Source organism: Tinamus guttatus, unplaced genomic scaffold, assembly GCF_059628265.1.
Source record: "Tinamus guttatus ecotype Peru unplaced genomic scaffold, ASM5962826v1 Tinamus_guttatus_pri_ptg000033l, whole genome shotgun sequence".
In the NCBI taxonomy this organism is placed as follows: domain Eukaryota; kingdom Metazoa; phylum Chordata; class Aves; order Tinamiformes; family Tinamidae; genus Tinamus; species Tinamus guttatus.
The window spans coordinates 1,857,796-1,877,432 of NW_028288567.1; the positions used below are offsets into that span (position 1 = coordinate 1,857,796).

The 19,637-nt window shown below is 38.3% G+C and overlaps 1 protein-coding gene across 2 annotated transcripts in view; it reads left to right on the forward strand.

Annotated features, from left to right (window-relative positions):
• RPS6KC1 (ribosomal protein S6 kinase C1) overlaps window positions 1-19,637 on the forward strand; it is an 81,243-nt gene that overhangs the window by 53,771 nt on the left and 7,835 nt on the right. For both annotated transcript variants that reach the window (XM_088532005.1, XM_088532011.1), the window contains 2 exons: window positions 7,237-8,811; window positions 9,083-9,172. In XM_088532005.1, coding sequence (XP_088388131.1) covers window positions 7,237-8,811; window positions 9,083-9,172 — 1,665 coding nt within the window. The remainder of the gene's footprint in view (window positions 1-7,236; window positions 8,812-9,082; window positions 9,173-19,637) is intronic.

Consider the following 19,637-nt stretch of genomic DNA (forward strand, 5'->3'; position numbering starts at 1 on the left):
TTTTTTTCATCTAACACCTGGATTTAAATATTCCCTAAATATAATTACCCCTTTTTGTTTAGAATGAGGACAGAATATAAATTTGGGGTTTGCTAATAGACCTCTTTTTACGAAGTGTTAATAATTCAGTCGGAATGGATGATAGGAAAGCACTGAACTAATTTATAGAGAGGATAATTTTATTAAATTGACTATTATTTCTTTTGTTTCCAATAAGTTAGGCTTTGGCTTTTGCAGAACAACTTCTGTCATTTGAATGACAGAATGTAGAACATGAATGGCTGTTTCTGCTATACGTGAGTTAATTTTACCATGAGCAGAGATGCATGAGGAAGGACCTCATATTATGGTACTTCTTGATGGTGATTTCAAGGGCTTACAGTGCTGCTCTGTGCAGTGGTACTTTTCCTAAGGTGTGCTTAATTCAGCCAAATACCTTAGTAACTATCACTTGAAGCACTATCTGCGCACTTTGTCTGGAGAAATAATATTAAAAAAAAAAAGTCAGATACCAAATGACTTTATACTTGACTATTGAGAAAGATTAAAGACAAGTTAAAATAATAACCATAAAAATGTTCCTGGTATTCCTTAAGTTTCTAAAGAGCCTACACTTTTGCTCTTCTGTTCAGGAAGAGTGTTCTTTCTCAGGAGGGGTGGAAAAATGGCATGAAGAAGTAATGGAATTTGAAGGAGTAGTGGTCAGATATAGAAAGCCAAAGAATTAAGAGAAACTTAATGTTGTAGAATTCTTATTTAGCAGGCCTCCAGTAAACTTAAGGTCCTTTCAGTATGGAACTGAAAGCAGTTGTTATAGCAGATGTTGCTAAAAGCAAAACATTCAGACTAGGAACATTTCACTGGATTTGTAACCATGTCAAAGATGAGTAGGAGAGAATCACTTATTCTTAAGGAAGACACCCCATCTGTCACAAGTGGTAAGCTGAGGTTTCTGCTCTTAAATGAATGAGCTCTGAGTATGCAAGGCCTCCATTTTTCTCATTGCTGGAACAGCTGGATTGTCCGTGGTGTAAGTTATAAACTGCATAAAGTTTCCCCTCACTTTCTGTGTGCAAGTGATGAGTGAGTCGCCTGATGATGTGTACAAGGAGTCCATTGCAGATGTTGGACCCGATCCCTTGTCCCAAACCAGGGCAATAATTTGGTCTTGCTTAAAGAACATCATGGCCTGTGAACCTCACCTAGTCACAGGCGACCAGGGCTGGAAAGTGGTTTGGGAGAAATGCTCAAGTTGGAGGAAAATAGGGGTCAGCTTATGCTGTGCTAGATGCATCTTGTTCATCCCACTGATGCCCTTGATTAAATCAGTCTTTTGATAGCAGAACATATCCTTTAGATTATAAACATAAGTAAGAATCATGAATCCTACGGATAAAGCATTCTTAAAATAGATACATACCTCCAATTAAGTATAAACAGAGAAAGTGGTTTTACTTCATTTCAGGAAAAGATAAAAACTTCTAGGATAATGCAGTTTAGGTGCATGAAATTTTATCTTGTAACTTTAGGAAAGTTCTTATATCAAAAGTCCACATAGTTCTGTTCCAATAGAAGATGATATGCTGCTAGTCACATTTAGATATGTATATAGTTTTGTGATTATTTAATGTTAAGTATGCCAGTTGTACTGGCATATTGGGAAGTTCAAGGGTAAAATAGTAGTTTAAATAAACAATGTCTTGAATTATAGCAAGTTCAAATGAAGTTTCAGTGTTATATACAGACATTATGTATTTGCTAAGCAACTTGCTATTTTTATTTGCAGTAACTTTTAACTGTGTTTTTAAATTCAGAACTATTGGGATTCTGAAAGCTTGACCCTGAACTCTTGCTCTGGATGTCGACATTTCAATGTTATTGTATGCCCAGAAATCATCAGTGATATCTTTAGTCCTCTCAGACTTTTTTTTTTTTTTGTGTGCGTCCACAGTTGGAGGCTTCTGGGGTGTCTTAGAAGCAAGGAAGTCCATAACGTCGTCTCGTAGCTTTGTCAGAAAGCACTTGGCAAGTCCTAGTGTGGTAGAGAGCCAGTGTGATGTTAATAAGGCCTCACTACTTCTTGGCTCTAACAACTCCAGAAATTTTAGAAACAGATGCTTCAGAAATAAGCTGGGGGGCTTCCATGGGACATCAGAGTTTAAGTGGCTGTTAGAAACTGTCAAACCTCTTTAAGCATAAGCAAGCTGGAGTTCCTATCAATCTGGAGGGCACTCGAGAAACTTCACCATGAAGAGGCTTGCAGCACACTGGAACTGATAGAAAACAGTGCAGAAGCGTTCTGGCTTGCAAAGCCAAGAATTTACAAACAGGAAAGGTGATAGAAGTAGCTGTACAGATTTGATGGAGGTCAGAAAGTGTAGGAAAGGTGATCTGGTCCTCGGCAAGAGCCTTTTCAGGAGGCTGCTTTGAAATAACGGCATTTGCTAGAAGAGCCTCAGGAAGTGGGAAGTTTGCCTAAACTAGCAAACTTTGTAGCAGAGATTCACCAGCAGCAGTGGAAGCAGTCGTGTGCGCAAGACTCTGGTGTTTGTAACTACTGTCATGTCAGAGATTAGGCCGGAGATTAGCTCCCAATTCCTGTGTACACTGCGGCCCCGCTCCTGCAGCCGCTGGCACCCTGCGAAACATCATTACTGTATCATGGCAGGGCCTGCGCGTCTGGTTCCCTCTGCGCCTAGGAGCTGCACAAGCCTAATTGCGTGTTGTCACTGCTCGTTAGCACAGTGAAGGTTGCTAGCACTCGTGTCTGTGCTGGAAAGGAGGGCAGTGATTTCAAGAAAACTCCAAGGGTAGGGTTGTTTTGTTTTAGATACGGAAGAGAATTATTTCACACGAGTCACCTGACTTATCGTTGGCATGCTTGACCCTAAACAAATTCTTCAGAGAGAATTCAAAGAGTTTGGTGAGGTTTTGGAGAGTAATTCCAACAGATGCCTTTTAGTAATGCTATTTTTCCTTCCCTATCTGATCATAGTTATTTGGAAGCCTGGATTGTTGGGTCTGACTTTGTTTGGGCTATGCTAAATACAGTGATTACCGCATTCTTAACCGCATTCCAGTTCTGCAAGAATCAAATATATTGTTCTTCAGAACAAATTTACGGGCCAGGCTAGCAAAAGCTAAGGGATTTATTTTGGAATATGTCCACTTAACTAGTCTATCAGGATGTGAAGTTAAAATGGTAAGTGTCCGAGCACCGGATGAAAAAAAATCCAGCAGGTCATGAATTTTTCTTGTCTGCTAGAACAAAAACATGGTAGGAGACTAAATTTGCTGATCTGTTAGGTTTCCTTTTATCCTAATGATATGTCCTGCATAGTCTTTGTATCTTCTTCTCTTTGATGTTTCTACTTCAAAGTACTATTAATAACAGAAAACTGCAGAAATGTTTGAAAGAAGATATAAAAATTGTGGAATTAACAAGATGCCTAGCCAGCTTCGTCACTCGGTCACTTCGTGTTGAAATGTCTTCTTGGTTATTTGGACGCTAACTATTTAGATTCTGCCTCTGAAGCACAGATATATCCTCCAGACTGTTAGAAATATGGTGAAATAGAGGAGTTTTAGTTAGTAGTTTTACATTGAATAACTGCAAAAGAATGCAGAATTTTGTGATTTTTGGTGCCCTAATAAAGCCGGAAAGAGTAAGCTACACTGGTTTTAGAGCCAATTTGTGTTAAAAGAAAGTTTCATCATAATTTATGTTAAAAGTGAACTTCTGAAATGATATTAAATACTAATAAGCTTTAGCTTAAAATGATAGCTTTTGTAGTTATGTAGTACGTTAGATAATTTGACAATGACTGAAGCTTACTTGTTTGGATTGATTTCTATAATTTTAGTTTTTATAGATTCCTGATACTATATTAGCATGGCTTGCTAATGGGTTTTCTTGATCTTACACAACACATGGAGAGAGGGGGAAAGATTATTAGTATGTCATTCATAAAGGCATAATTATATACCCAGATACAAATATCACTCTTGTTTGACCCTGAATTGGACATTTTCAAAAAGGAATAAAATTGTTGTTTTTCACTATAGAACACAATTATTGAGTAGTGTTTGTTTATGTATTTCCACTTGACCAGGGGCCAGTCTTGAAATATTTATATGTAAACATATTTGGATATAATCAAAAAATATTTTTTTTATTTAGTTGCATTTAGCTCTAAATTGGAGTTGCAGTAAGTAGTCATTTTCACTGTGATCTCTTAGTCCAAGTGATTATTAATGAGCAACTTCTTTCTTAAAAAGGTAAGAAAATAACACGTTTACTAATGGAAAACCAGTCGTTGTTGCAGTTCTGTCTGTTTTTATGGATGGACAATGTTGAATTCCTGAGTACTCTCAGAATAAAACCATCCTTTTTGTCTTTTGTCAATCCAGGAGGTTGAGTTTGCTGAAAGCACTTAGAATTAAAGTTTGTCCTAAAAGATATAGCCTTGACTTGACTCTTTCAGTGGGGATTCTGTGGAGTTTGAAGAGATGATATCAACATGTCTGCTTTCCTCCCTTAATCCTTCTTGCATCTCTTCCTTTCTTGAGCTGTGCTGCAACTTCTAGGGGAGGCTGAGGTGCTAAAGATGCTGCAGGCCACCTTGCATCATGCAAAGTGGGGCAAGCAGAAGGCTAAGGTTGTCCCAAAAGCAGCTTGGCCCATTTCTGTTTGAAAAGGGAGAAGAATTCTTGCACTTCTTACACAGTCCACCCCCTCCTGTCTTAGTATAGGAGGACAAAAGATGAACATCAAGAGACAGTCCATCAGAGAGCCCCTGAGACTTGTGTTTTCATAAGAACAAATTTGTGAAGCAGTACTGGGGTAAGAAATACAAGTAATATGAAGATGAAAGTATTTTGCCTTTGCTTCTGCTAACTAATACAATGCAGGTGAGACAGGAAGATTTAGTGTATTTATACTGACTGAAGCAGGAGGGTGATTGTCAAAGGAAATTTTACTGTTTGGTGTGCACAGACCCTCCATAGTTCCATGCCTAGTTAATAAACTGGGAAAAGCTATTTTGCAAGCACTATTCACTTAACATAATTTTATGGAAAATTTAAATAAAATTAATAGTTGTAAAAATCTTGTTCTGTCAGAATCAGGGGAACTTTTGTATAGCTTCTTTTGTCATGGGGGAAAGTGTGAAGAAGTTGAGATCCTTCTCACACATAAATTAAAAATACATCTGCGCTCCTTCTTTTTCTCTCCACCTTCTTTTTGTAATTTTATTTCCCCACGACTCTGTAGGAAAAGTGTGGAGAAACATAAATTTAGAAAAAGAATTGATGACTCTGCAATGAACATTTTACTTTCATTTTGACTAAACCAATTTAAAAACCGATCTAAAAACAGCCCTGTACAAAGTGCATGGTCCCGAATGAACAGCAGTGCCCTGCTGTGTTTTTCCCCTGACGAGCAGCTGTGTAGCCTGACATTTTTTAAGGCAAGTGACTTCATCCTAAGCATCTGCGTGGAGCCGCAGCCCCTCACGGAGGCAGGATGCGGCTTGGCGCGGGTTCCGGCGGGCCCAGGGCTCTCGGTTCTGCGGGACAGGCCGGAGCCAGGCCGGGCCTTGTGAGGAGTCGCCCGCGAGCCGTGCCCGGCTGCTGTGACAGGGTAATGGCGTTTGGGTGTTTCAAGCACATCTTCAGGTAGGTATATATAGTTCGTATGTGGTTGATATAGCACCTCTTGTTCTCTTCTCTGCTAGCATGGTTTCCATTTGCTCCTGTCTATCTACCCGGTGTCCTGTCACATCATACTAGAAAGTCATTTTGAGCTGCTATGTCCATTTGTAGCTTACAGGCAGAAATCGTGTGGATTTATAGATCTACATGGCTATCTTTACCATTGAACTCAAACTGTTAGGTTTCCCTCTTAATATTTTTGATATACTTATTTTCACCACAGCCAGTGAGAGTTATTTTTCCCTTCAAAAACAAGTCTTGTCTTAGCCAGAGGGATAGAGAGGAAGATAACTCCACATTATATTATTCAAATTCGTTTTTTAAAGTATCAAGGTTTTTCTGCCTTTGATAAGTTATTTTTGAAATACCTTGAAATATGTAAAACTTGTTCCTAGGCAAGAAAAATGCCTTCTTCTTTTGTTGTATTTTTTTAAAGGAATTTTGCCTGATAGGAAGATTGTTTAAAAACAACTATGAAGGACTATATTTTGGAAAAACATAATATAAAACGATATTACCCAAATAAGTAAAGAGCGTTGTGGATGCTTAATGGGATGGATACTTCTATGAAGTAGGTCTTCTATTAAGATTTTATTGGAACTCCTGTACTTTCTAGAACTTCTGTAATATCTTTTATACTAAAATGTCTTGACTTTGCATTTTTTCCTAAAGTTATTGAAGGTAGCTTTTTAGATGACTGTGGGTAAATTCTTTGGCTAACAAAATACAAGAGGATCCAGTAATTTCTTGATGTGTCGTGTGACTTGCATTGTGTGACTTGCATCTTTTATAAAAAGCATCCTGTAAATGTGCAGTATTTGAAAGCATAGAGAGTCACGTTTTGTATTTTTGTAACTTCACAATTACTTTTGGAGTACGTATAGTCTCTGATGCGAAGAAAACAGCTTGCTGATGTAAATTAGAGTGCTGATAAATCATTGTGTAATGCAGCAAGCCATAGAGAACTATTTTAAGGGAGAAACGTGTTCATAGTTAGAAGACCAAAGTAGTTCTTTAAAGAGAGGGAAAAAAACTTTAAAATATCCTACTAATGTGAAGTCGTTCTTTCCCATACAGAACTTGCAAACTAATCTTCTGTGGTCTCTCTTCCCTAATGTTTTTGGAGGTGTGATTCAGAAGCATTCAGTACAGGTAGAACTGGTGTTGGGCACTAAACCATTTGATCTTCTCTGGTTCTTGCTTTCTTTTAAGACTGTAGATGGAGAGTAGTCACCACCATGTGACTTGAGACAGACTCTGAAATGAGACTTTATTGAAGTTTTTTTTTTTTTTTAAAAAAGCTTAATCTCAGATGCAGCTATTAAATATTTATGTGTTAATACAAATCTGTGTGAAAAGCAAGCTGGAGTCTCTGTAATTATTTCCAACTGAGACAGCAGATCCAACTTGCTTTATGGGCACAAGTAGATGGTGTGCTCTGTCAGTGACTGTATTTTCCTATATTGTAATTAATTATTTTTATTTCGAGTCCATTTAATAACATGTTCCTCCTTTCTGTTGCAGGAGGAAAACTATGGTCTTATGTCAGTAAATTCTTAAACAGAAGTCCTGAAGGGAGCTTTGAAATTCCTGAACTCAAAACATCCAGTTCAACTAAAATTCACCTGGAGCAGCCGACCCCTAGTCCTAAAGAGATCAGCAGCAGCACTGATTCCAGAGAAAGCTGTGGAGAGAGGCTGCTGAAGGTGGTGCCCCTGAAGAGCAGCCTGACGCCGAGCTCTCAGGACGACAGCAGCAACCAGGATGACGGCCAAGAGAGTTCCAAGTGGATGGACTCGGCGTCCAGCTTGGAGGAAGAGTGCACTACTAGTTATTTAACATTATGCAACGAGTACGGGCAAGAAAAGATTGATTCTGGCTCTCTGAATGAGGAACCTGTTGTCAAATTGGAGAATGAAGGTCTAAATAGCAAGGAGAGACGTCTGCAGACCTGCACGGTTGTTGGCAGTGATAGCTTCAGCACTCAGATTGCATCTCAGGAACTAAAGCTTTTCATTGATGATGCTGAGTCGGAAATAGCCAGCCCTACCAGGATATTGGACTCATTAAATAAATCAAAGAACAGCCCCATGGAACTCTTTAGAATAGACAGTAAAGATAGCACCAGTGAGCTTCTGGGGCTTGATTTTGGAGAAAAACTATATAACCTTAAATCAGAACCTTTGAAGCCATTATTTTCTGCCCCAGATCATGACAGAAGCTTTGATGCCCTGGAAAACAAACTGGGTGTGAGAGCTCATGACACCATAAGCAGAGGTTCAAATGACTCTGTGCCAGTGATCTCCTTTAAGGATGCTGCTTTTGATGATGTAAATAGTGTTGATGAAGGACGACCTGATCTCCTAATAAACTTACCTGGTGTGGCTGATGAAACAGAGGAGGCAGCAGTGTCGAGGCCCACAAAGTTTACAAAAACGGATATGAACGTGTTGGAGGTAAAATTATTAGAAACGCCTGATGTCTTACAGTTAAATAATTCTGCAGAACCATGCAAAGCTTTTGATCAAGAGCCAAATCATGTGGCACCAGAACTGGGCAATTCTTCCCATGAAGAAGCAAATGGACAAAGCGGTGTCGTTCAGGGAGCTCTTGGGAGCCTGTTTACAGCTGAACCAGAGGTAGGTAGTTCAGAAGAAGGGGCTCTGTTTCAAGGGCTGGGAGCCTGCTCCTTAAACATGACAAGCAAAGAAGAAAGTGTGTTTGTTTCCAACTCGCTGTCAGGTGCTAAAGACGTTAGTTTAGATAGAGATGTGATAAAAGATGAAGCTGTGTTGCTGTTTTCTGATCAAACTGAAGACTTTGGGAAAGAGGAAACGGACCCGTCTTTGTTACCAGCAGCAGAAGGTGAAAAGACAGTACCAAAGAGCGAAGAAGAAATAGGAGTAGCAGTGCAGAAGGAAATGCATCACATTTTTCAGGACCTCGACGAAAGATTAGCAATAACCTCCAGGTTTTATATCCCAGAGGATTGCATTCAAAGATGGGCAGCTGAAATGGTTGTAGCCCTTGATGCTTTACATAGAGAAGGAATTGTGTGCCGCGATTTGAACCCAAACAACATCTTATTGAATGATAGAGGTCAGGAACTTTTGCAAATGCATTTCTTTTTATTCGCTGTTGCTTCCAATTAACTGAGTAGGCGTTTTATCTTGTAATTAGTATCTTCATTTCCTGTCTAGAGCTTCATTATCAGTGCAGCAAATTCACCCCCAGTAATAGCTTCTAGTACTTAATGATGCCATTATTCTTAATGATACTGTTTTTAGCTACAAAAGGAGTAATTACAGTTCACTTCTGCAGAAAATGGAAGGGAAAAATGTTTTGATTTCTCCTGTCGTTTTGTTTTTAGGACACATTCAGCTAACGTATTTTAGCAGGTGGAGGGAGGTTGAAGATTCCTGTGACAACGATGCCATAGAGAGAATGTACTGTGCCCCAGGTTAGAGCAATCACCTACAATGTTTCACTTGAAAAGTAGATAAGCAGCTTTTGTTTTCTCACGGAGCCTCTATAATGTTTAAGCTTAAGTTTATATAATGTATGAGAGGCTTTACTTTTTTTTCTTTTTTTTTTTCCTAAATGTCTTAAAAATGAAGAGGGTTGATAACTGCTTTGTTTCTGAGCTGCTGTGTTATTTGTTGGAGTACTCATATAAAGTGTAATTGAATTGAATGTCTTGTTTAAGCAACTTTAAGGAACATTTTGTTTTCTCTCAGATATTTGCTGTGAGTACATCCTGTTAACTGAAAAGAACAAATAAGGGAAAGGGCAGATTGAAAAGATGACAAAGAGGTTTAAAAATATGAAAATATGAACATGCAAAAAACATGAAGAGAAAACATAGAAGTTGAAAATATACAGTCCTAATAGGCTCAGAGATGCCTGTGAGATCTTTGAGGAGCTACAATGGCCTTTGAAAGAGTTGAGAGCTCTTTTCTTAGAAATACTTTTATCAATCAGGAGAGTGATAAAATCAATATCTTGGGTTTTTTAGCAAGGGTGGCACTTGAAACTAAGCCCTCCCTCTCTTTCTTCTCCCAATTTACTTTCTCCTAAGCTGATGGTCAAATGGTAGTAACAGGTAAAATTCAGATAGCAAAACCATTTTACTTATAACTTGATACTTTAAAAATTTCATGGCTAGCTTAAAAAAACCACCACTTTTGGAGTCAAAATGACTACTGGAAGGCTATTCAGATGTTTCAATTTGTCTCTTTTATACTGAAATTTCAAATGCCTACATACTTTTTCTGCTGCTTGCACGGACTTTGTAACTTGTTGTGAAGATGCTTCGCAAGCTCAAGCCTCTAATCATGTTTGCTAAGGATTAGCTGAAGAATTATGTTAGAAGCAATAGAAAAGTTCTGAACCAAATTTGGCACTGCATATTTGTTCTGTGACTTAGTCCCATCACAACTAAAATACAGTAGAGAACTGCTTACTGTGAATAAAGATTGTAGGAAGTCAAGAAAACATTAAATTTGCACCTTTGAGGATTAATAGTCAAATAAAGTCTTTGCTGTGCAGGTGCAAGACAAATGGGAAATGGCAGTTATTACAGAGAAACAGAAAACCTTTTTTTTTTTTTTTTAACCAGAAACCGAAGCATCAGAAGTTCCACAGGAACTTAAGGAAAAAATTTCTTAACAGTGAGGGTGACAGAGCACTGGAACAGGCTGCCCAGAGAGGTTGTGGAGTCTCCTTCTCTGGAGATCTTCAAAACCCGCTTGGACGCAGTCCTGTGCCACGTGCTCTAGGTGACCCTGCGTGTGCAGGGGGGTTGGACTAGATGACCTCTAGAGGTCCCTTCCAACCTTAACCATTCTGTGATTTTGTGATTCTATGAAAGTGAAAAAAAAAAGCCCCACACCTTCTTTCCATCTTCCCCCAACTTGAATTCAAGGCCAGGAAACCAGGGGAATCCCTGCATTTCAGAATCTCAGCAATTCTCGTGACCTGCAGAAGGGAGATGGGCTTGTTGCCAAGGGACAGTCCATCATGTTAGAAAATGGTGTTTTGTTGCCTCCCTAACCCAGCCTTGTCCAGAGCTCTCCCCAGCAAGGATGGGAGTAGAGCCTTTGCCCACCTTGTCACTGTTTCAGCTATGAAAGTCAAAGATTATTTTTTCAGTATTTTAATAAACCTCCAAAAAGAGGCCTTTGTCATTCCTTAAGCACCAGCCAGCCAACTCCTGCAGTAATAAAGTGTTTAGGGAGCAACTGAAGTAATATTGAAAAATCCTCAAATGCAAGAGTGAAGTTTTCTGCACCCTCCTGGCACAGGTGGTGCAGGTGTGGTAGTTCTGTCTTGGTGAAGCTTTCCTCACCTCTCCTCTCCTCCTTCTCTGTCCTATCTCAAATGTCAGTTTGCTTTGTGTATCTGGACCTTCTCATTCGTGGAACCTTATTAGACTTCAGTGAAATTACTCCTGGATGTAAATATGTGCCTGTGATGAGTGAGCTGCAGGATGAAGATTTGCATGTGCAAATATTAGATATATGCAAGACAGCCGAGTCAACCTGCTTTATGAGTCTTACCTTTCATGTTTCCTCATCCTGATGCTCTCTGTGCAAAGCGTATTCTTATTTTAGTATAACTCTTTGATGACAATTTTTGCGTAGGAGAGTAATACTTGCAATAACTTTGCAATACAAAACCTATTTTTGAGCCAAGTGGCATTCTTTTCTTGAGTAATGGTTTAATATCTGTACCGTAAATATTTCGTGTAGCAGAGGCCAGTGTAGCTTCCTTAAAGCTCCTGCTGCTGCTAAATCTTGCTCTAAAGGATTCGATCATTATTAGAAAATTCATTTTAATTGGCCTTCTTCATAGCTGCTTTAGTGTTATAGGAAAATAGGCCTCACTTGGATGATAATTTTGCCTTTTAAGGAGTGCAGCAGAATCCCTGTCCCCCATTTAGGGAGATAGCATTGCTCCTCAAGCTGTTTCTGGGGACAACTATTTTGATAATGTAGTCGTGCTTCCCTTAGTTCACTAAGAGAAGATGGCAGCTTTGAGTTTTTATTCATCTTATAATCAGTTTAAAAAAGTAACTTAAATCTTTCCAATAGCTGTTTCCCTGCTGGAAGAAAGGCTGTGGTTTTGGGGAGAGGAGCAGAGATCTTCCCAAAACTCCACTGTTTGAGGATTTATTTTATAATAGTAGAGTGACTAAGTAAAACGACTCAAAGTGAGTCTCTATCTTTAATGTTTTCCTGGTGTGTCTAGTAGTGTGTGCCTGGTTGTCCTTCCTCTAGGTACTCAGCCCTCCTTCTGCTTTTCCCTCACTACCTGAAGGATGCACTGAAAAATCTGTAAAATTTGTAAAAATTTGTAAAATTTTGTCTCCATGTGTCTATCTTGATGCCTACTCAGGGTTGTGAATTTTTAGCTGCATTCAGGGTAGCATGGAACTTGGGTATGGCAAACTTTTGTATCACACGCTTCCAACTTTTGTTTTTTTAAATGTCCCAGTTAGGGATATATGAGAAGGAGAAGATGTCTTTATCAAAGGTCTGGTATTACAGACTTGGAGCAGATGCTGAATCTTTTTTGGATGCACTTAACACTTTGCCTTGATTTAGGGATGGCAGATTACATAGTCAGAACCAGGAGAGCGGGATCTGAAAGTTTCATACATTGTAGGAAATACTTGATTTAAAATATTTAGGAAATTATATTGAATAGTTATTTGGCGAATATAAACATGCACTTGATATAATTTTACCTTTTTAATGGATACAGTTTCAGACTTTATTTTTTTTTTAGAGCACACATTGTAAAGTGCATAGCAGGAAAGTGCCTGAAGGCACGTTTATGTGGCTTTATTGGTTAAAGGAAAACCTGGAACCCGAATTCTATGGAACAAGTGAGCTATCAGAATCTAATTCCTTGAGGGGCTAAGGATAACAATATGAAAGCTGACGGTGTTTGCAGAAGTCCATCTGTGTGGAGCTTGCTTTCAGAGTGTAGGATGCTGTGGTCAAGGTTTTCAGCACCCAAGGTTATAACTCTTCACTAAAGCAAAGCAAACTAATGTTGGTACGGAAATACTGATCAGATCCTTCCCCTTGTGAACAGGGAGGAATTTCTCAGCTCTTCTTATCCCTACAAGTGGGATAGAGAGGAAATGTATAATTCTTTGCATATATGTAGCCACAGTGTATACCTAAAATAATACAAATACTATAAATGGAGGAGTGCCAAAAAGATGTGAGGAAAATGGTTTCAACAGCTGCATGCTACTCTGGAGACAATATAATTAATTTTGTGTGAAATAGCAGTCGTGTAACTTGCAGAAAGCAAAGGCAGGGATAAATCTTTTGCAGGAGGTTACGTTTCTCCACTCTTGACGGCAGGTGGCATTGTACCATTAATGGATTTTGCTCCTGCACTTCCTGGCTCTAATTTGCCTACCTTCACATAAGAGCTAAAGACGGGATTTATTTGTAATGATTTGCATATCAAGAACTGTACTTGGAAGCTCAGAGTAATGGTGCGTTATAGTACTGTCAAATCTGCCAGTAAAATTGGACAACTCTTTCTAGTGCGTGCGCAGTTCTGCCCGGTAGGAAAGTTCACGTGGAACCAGCTACTGTAACAACAAAGCTGTCTGCAGACGCTTAAAAGTAGCGGCTGGGCCACGCTTTGATTAATGGCCAAGCCAAATCTTTGCTGTTCACCTATGATAAGTCAAATGGTGTTTCTCTAACCCACAAGGGAAGTGATGGATTATAAATCATCCCCTATAAACTCAACACCACTTCAAGTAAAACCGTGGGAGTTTTGGCCAAGAATAACCTGTTTACTTTTAAAGAAGAAATTAAAAACTTATTCCTGAGGATTTCTGATCTGTTAATATGGTTAAGGTGACTAATGTGAGGTTTAGAGTTTTGTTACTTTCCTCCTCTTAATAATAATTTTGTGTTTGAGTATTTTAAAGTGTGCTAAGCAGCTGATGTTTGAATATAAAGTTATTACTAGATCAGATGAGAAAGACTCACTTCTGTTTAAACAGTCCTTTGCTATCCATGCCCCCTGAGAACTCTTATCACTTATATGTCAAAAAAAAAAAAAACCAACAAAACTAACAAAAAAATCTCTCACGTTATCCACCTGCCTCGTGCTTGATAATATCGGCAATGTATCTCTTTATCTCTTGGTTAATGTGCCTTGGTATTCTGAAGGGGGGAAAATTCCAGTAACAGATTCAATTTACACAGACAGAAACTTGAGCAAATGCCAGCCTAGCAGGGGGGCCATTATTCTGCTTTATAAATAAGTTTTAAAAAGAAACAAACACACACACACAAACCTGTGAATCAACATGTTTTGGTCTAATTGAGGGAAAAGCAAGATAGATGAATTTTGAAATGCAAATGATCACCGTCTGTTACTTAAGTATAGGTTTTGCCAACTTTATGATCTTAAATATAAAGATTTGTTGCCTTTTAAATAAAATAACGATTATATTCCATTGTTGATAGTCAGGAGTTGGTAACTTTAAAAAAAAATTCCTTTATATGACTCCTTTTTATACCTGTGAGAAAGACAGAATTGTTTGCAGTGAGGATTGTCTTCAGCTAGAACGGAGTAAGAAGAAGACTTGCTTGTGAAGAGGCACGTTTTAGGTTCTTTTCCCCTCTCGGCTGTGAAGCATGATGTTGTAGAAGTGACTTGCTGTTCTAACATAATGTGCAAATGCAATGTGTGAATGAGATGTTTTACTTATACTCTTTAAGTCCCCTTGCCAGCTGGCGGGGATAAATTTCTGCCATATCCTGCAGCGTTATCAGAGAGCTAGATTGCAGAACTGTGACATCTTTGGTTGTTTTTTTTTCTTTTTTTTTTCCTGCAAACAGTGAGTTTTCGTCAGACTGAATGTACTACAAACTGGAGTTTGCTTGTTAGATTGTAAAGCCAAAGGGAGTTTAGCTGCATCAAAAATATAAGTAGGAAACTGGCCATCGTTAATGCATCATACATATTATTGTGATGTCTTCATAACCTTTGCGCTATAATCAAGCCTTATTTAACAAACTAGCCTTCATTCAAAATAAAAAATGCAAAGCTTTTAGATAACCTAAAATATGAAGCATTAAAATAAAAATTGCTAAAATGCTATTAACCTGTGAGGTCTAATTTTTGTTTACTGAGTGAGGAAAAAAATAGTCTGCTTCTAATACCAAAAAGATATTTGATAGTGAAAACCCCGCCTATTATTTGTGTATGTGTATTTCAGTAGCAGTTTGCAGACACTCATTAAATTGTGGTATTCTGTATTATAGTAATTTAATTTGGAGTAGATTGTTTAAGAAGTTAAATAACTGTGGTAGGTTAAAGTGCCATTGACCCTGCGAGGTGTCGAGGGGAGGATTGGTCTCATGGCTATAGTGTAAGATGGGGTTTTCTAGATTTCATTTCTGACTCTGTCCTAGCTTTCTGTGTGACTTTACAGCCTCAGGATTATCCTAAAAAGGAAGGGAAAAACAGGGCAGACAAATGGGCCTTGAGCAGCAAGGGTGACAGGACCAGCAAGTTCAATGTAAAAGACGCTGGCAATAGGAAATGATGCTGAAAGTTAACATGAAAGCTCCATAGCTGGAGTGAATAAGCAGGAAAGGTCTGGAGGTGCAGAAGGACCCCACGTTGAGCTGGGAGGAACAACCGTTCCAAGGGTTTTGAGGTGAGTGGCTCTCCAAAGACACCAAGGCATCCCAAGGAAAGCGGGAACTGCTGATGGCTCCCCACATAGCAGCACGGCATAGCCTGGAGCAGGTCATCGAAAGCACAGGTTTGGGGAGAGTTGTCAGGTATTTTCCAGAATAATTTGATGTGGTTTGTCACTCAGGAACAATTTGACTACACTGAATGTTTTAGGTGAAGTACGTGTTCACATATTTTTTCTGGACCCTGTAAATAGAATAAACAGTGAGATGTAAGTTGTTGATTTGTACGAATCTAGTTTGTTTGTTTGACTGGCAGAAAAGCCAGCTAGTAACTCTGGAAAAGACGGTAATTCACCTCAGCGCTTTTTTTCTGTCTTTTTTTTTCTGTTCCTTTCTCTGTCTTTTTTCTTTCCTTTTGGGTCCTTGGGTCACTAAAAGGAAGAAAAAGTGGATCCCTCTATTAGTCATTTTTGTTAGTGACAGGAGGAAATTTCTTCCAAAGAGGGACATAGATGCTCGTATGTTTTTGAATATCTTTAGTATGAAACTTCATATTTTCATACTCCATTTGATCTTAGCAGATGTTCTTTGGACTTGCCTCACTACTTTATTGTTTAAAGACCATGACACTTTTTATACTAAACTATAGATGTTTCGATACTGCGCTTTATAAATTGCTAAAGCATTTTAGGTGAAGCATTATGGCCAGATTGCTTGTGTGATGTATTACTTAGTGACTCTCTCTTATGATTCCTGGCTGACTGAATCTGTGTGAAGTAAATTAGCTTGGACTCATTTTACTTGGTTCTCTGCGAATGCTTCTTTATATTTATACATATTGAAATAAGATAAAATAGTAAGCTTTTAAAATTAGATGAGTGTAAGGTAAATAGAATTTTGAAGCAGCCCTAATGGTTTTTCATGCAATACTGTTTATCTCAGTGGCGGCAGGAGGGGAAAACATCGCGTCTGATGTTTTAAGGATGTTGGACAAGTCCATTTCCTCCTGAACGGTTTCAGACACCTGATGGTAATTCAGATGGGTGTCCTTGCTTTCTTATCAGTGCAGAAGCAGTACTTGCAGGTAGGCTATTTACAATACTTAAAGGTGTGCTGTTTCTCCTTGAAGCACAGGAGAGGGGGAAGGGACTCTTCCTTGTTTGAAATTCTTATCCGTCCCATGAGAGTCAAAAGGCTCCTGTCTTAATTTCAGGAGAAACCTCACAGCTCAAAGCTCTTCTTCTCTTTTAGATGTTAGGTTAAGCAGTACTTGTGCTATTAGCCTATTTTCTTGAGAGCTGATTTCAGGTCTCATTCTTAATTCAGATGTATTTTATTGATGTTAAAGGTTACCCTACAAAGTTTAATTCTGTTCTAGGTGATTTACACGTGGTTTGGCATAAATTGGCACAGCGAATTTCAAGTTGCTTGGACTAGCTCTAAACCTGGCTTTTTTTCTTTCCTTTTCCTTTCCTTTTCCTTTCCTTTTCCTTTCCTTTTCCTTTCCTTTTCCTTTTCCTTTTCCTTTTCCTTTTCCTTTTCCTTTTCCTTTTCCTTTTCCTTTTCCTTTTCCTTTTCCTTTTCCTTTCCTTTTTTTTTAATTAATTATATTAGTGCTTAATAACAATAGTGCTTTAATTAATAATAATAGCATGCTAGTCAGGAGGCCTTATTATTATCAGCCCTGGAGGAAACTGTATGTGGGAGAAAACTTTTGAGGAGTTGTAGGAAAAAAATCTTTGAAAGTTTTCAGCATGAAGGTTGCATTTCAGGGTAAGATGCTGTAGAAAGGATAGAAAATAAGTCCTGATATTGATAGCATCATCAAAGACGTGTGTTCAGAAAAAGCCAAGGTTCTACTTTTCTACTTTAGAACTGACATTTATGTTTAAAAATATAGGATTTTGTCAGCTGCGTATCCCGTATCAGGAAGTAAGGTACTACCGTGTGTAATGCAAATAAGAGATAAGCAAGGAAACCATAAAGAAATAGCCTTTCAGTTGAGACCAGCTGCACTGAGAGAAGAGTGCTGGGTAGAGAGGCTGTTTACCTGCACCATCTGTCTTGATCTGACGCTGACAGCGTTTTACAAATCTCATTCTCTTCAGTTTTCTCTGAGTGCTGCTGCTAACCGTGTTTCTGTGCAAGAATTTAACATTGCTATTGCCATGAGCTTCTTGGTGTTAGATGTTCAATGAACATGCATTCGTAAGGGAAAAAAAAGGGAGCCCTCTCTTTTTCAATAAATTTGCATTGAAGTTGGGAGAATTAGTGATCTGTTTCTTCAGTCTACCATTTTTTACTTGGAGGGGTTTTTGTATTTGAAAATTATATGAACATTTTTTTCTGCAAACTTTATCCTGCAAGTCCTGAAAACACCAGCACCATACACATGCTCGTGTAGACTTACGCTTGTACAAATGTGGATAAGGTCCTTGATTTTGAGGTTCATGAAGTAAAGAATTGGCACAAATATCCCGATATTATTCATTTAGGCTTATGGGTTGCTACCATATATTGTCTAAATTACTTTGCTGATGGATTGAGATGAAAATGTTTTCTTAGTGAAGGCAGATATTGTAGTTCAGATTTATTGTAATATTAAAGCTTTAAAAAAAAAGCATATGCCCTGTGTGGTATATTACATTAGCTAGCTACTCTGCATCACTTGAAAGCACTTCATAATCCACAGTTTCTAAATTTTCCCATGATGTGTAGTCAAGATAAAATGCAGTAATATTGATGTGATATCCTGAACTTATTACGATCAGTGTATTGCATCAGAAGTAAGGTGACCTATTTAAAGTAAGAGAATGTAAACAACACATGTTTATTTGTAGCATGCACAATGCATTGTTTAAGGAAAACATATATTTTAATCCAAAATGAGGTAATTTGGGGACCTAGGGAAAGCATTAGGAAGAGAGACGTAGGGTAATGGAAGAAAAGTAGAGCTAATGGTTTTTGCATAAAGGAAAATTCAGATGCTTTTCGTGGCTGAATTTCCTATTTTCTGTCCGGCGCTGGTTTAGATGACTTGTCACACAGGCCCTGCTTGTGTGCATGAGAACTCGGCCAGAGCTGATCAGTGTGGGGCGAACTCTGCATTACTTGGCTCTTCTCATTTTGTCCCATTTGTCTTGTTTTGATGATGGACGAAAGTAATAGAAGAGTTGTTGCTTTTCATGTAATAGATCTGCAATGATGTGTCGTTTTTGGATTGTGAAAGTGCTCTTATGATTAAAAAAATGAGCTTGGCGTGTGAAGAGGTAAACTCTAGTTTACTTTTTGACTCTCACTCTGTGTTCATTTTCTTCATCTGTGAAGTGAGTGAGGTGACATTGGCTTCTGTAATGAGCAGTTTGGGTTTCTGTGAAAGAAGGCAATGTAGGTTTGATTCCTTGAAGAATTGGATCAGCATCTGTGGCTGCCAACACAAAAAGGGAAATAACACTGAAGCTCAGAAATGTATTTTTCATAATATTACTTTTTTTCTCTTCTTCTTTCTTTTTTATGTGCTCAAAATGACAAAGCTTTTCACCTTCTAGAACTTGCTTATATTAGGCTGTAAATAAAAAGGCCTATACTTGCTTTAAGTTTAGGTGTTTTTTCAGTGTCTCTGAGGAGGAAAAGGTAGTCTGTTTTTTATGATATTATTCTAAAAAATAAGATTTGTCAACATAGGGAACTTGATTCAAATTAACTGGTAGCATATGAATTAATAATGCAGCAGTCAATACTTAACAATAAACTCTTGGCCTGATGGCCCTTATTCTGGAATAAGGGTGAAATTAATTTAATAAATCTTCGATTGTTTGAGAGAAAGCACTTTTAATCCAGCAAATCCACAGGATTAAAGTCACACAGGAAAGAACAGCTAGAATGCCTCTCCTATAAAGAACCCTCAAATATTTGTGTTTAGCCTTTGTTTTCTGTTCATATTATATCATTTTTGAATGTATATAATAGGAACATAGAGCACTAGGAAATCATGTTCAGTAGTTCCACACTGAAAGGGGCATTTCTGTGCAACACATTTCACTGAGAGATGCCCTTAGTCATCTAACCCTAGCTGTATCCTGTGGAAAGACCTGAGGTTCTGAGTTTCTTTTTAGAGGACAATTATGTAGAATATCCCTCCTTCTAAAAGGAAGTAATATTTTATTTAGAAGAACAGATTTTGAGTGTTACAAAAATTATCTGGCCTTGACATAATTTTGGCTTGGTGTAGATGCT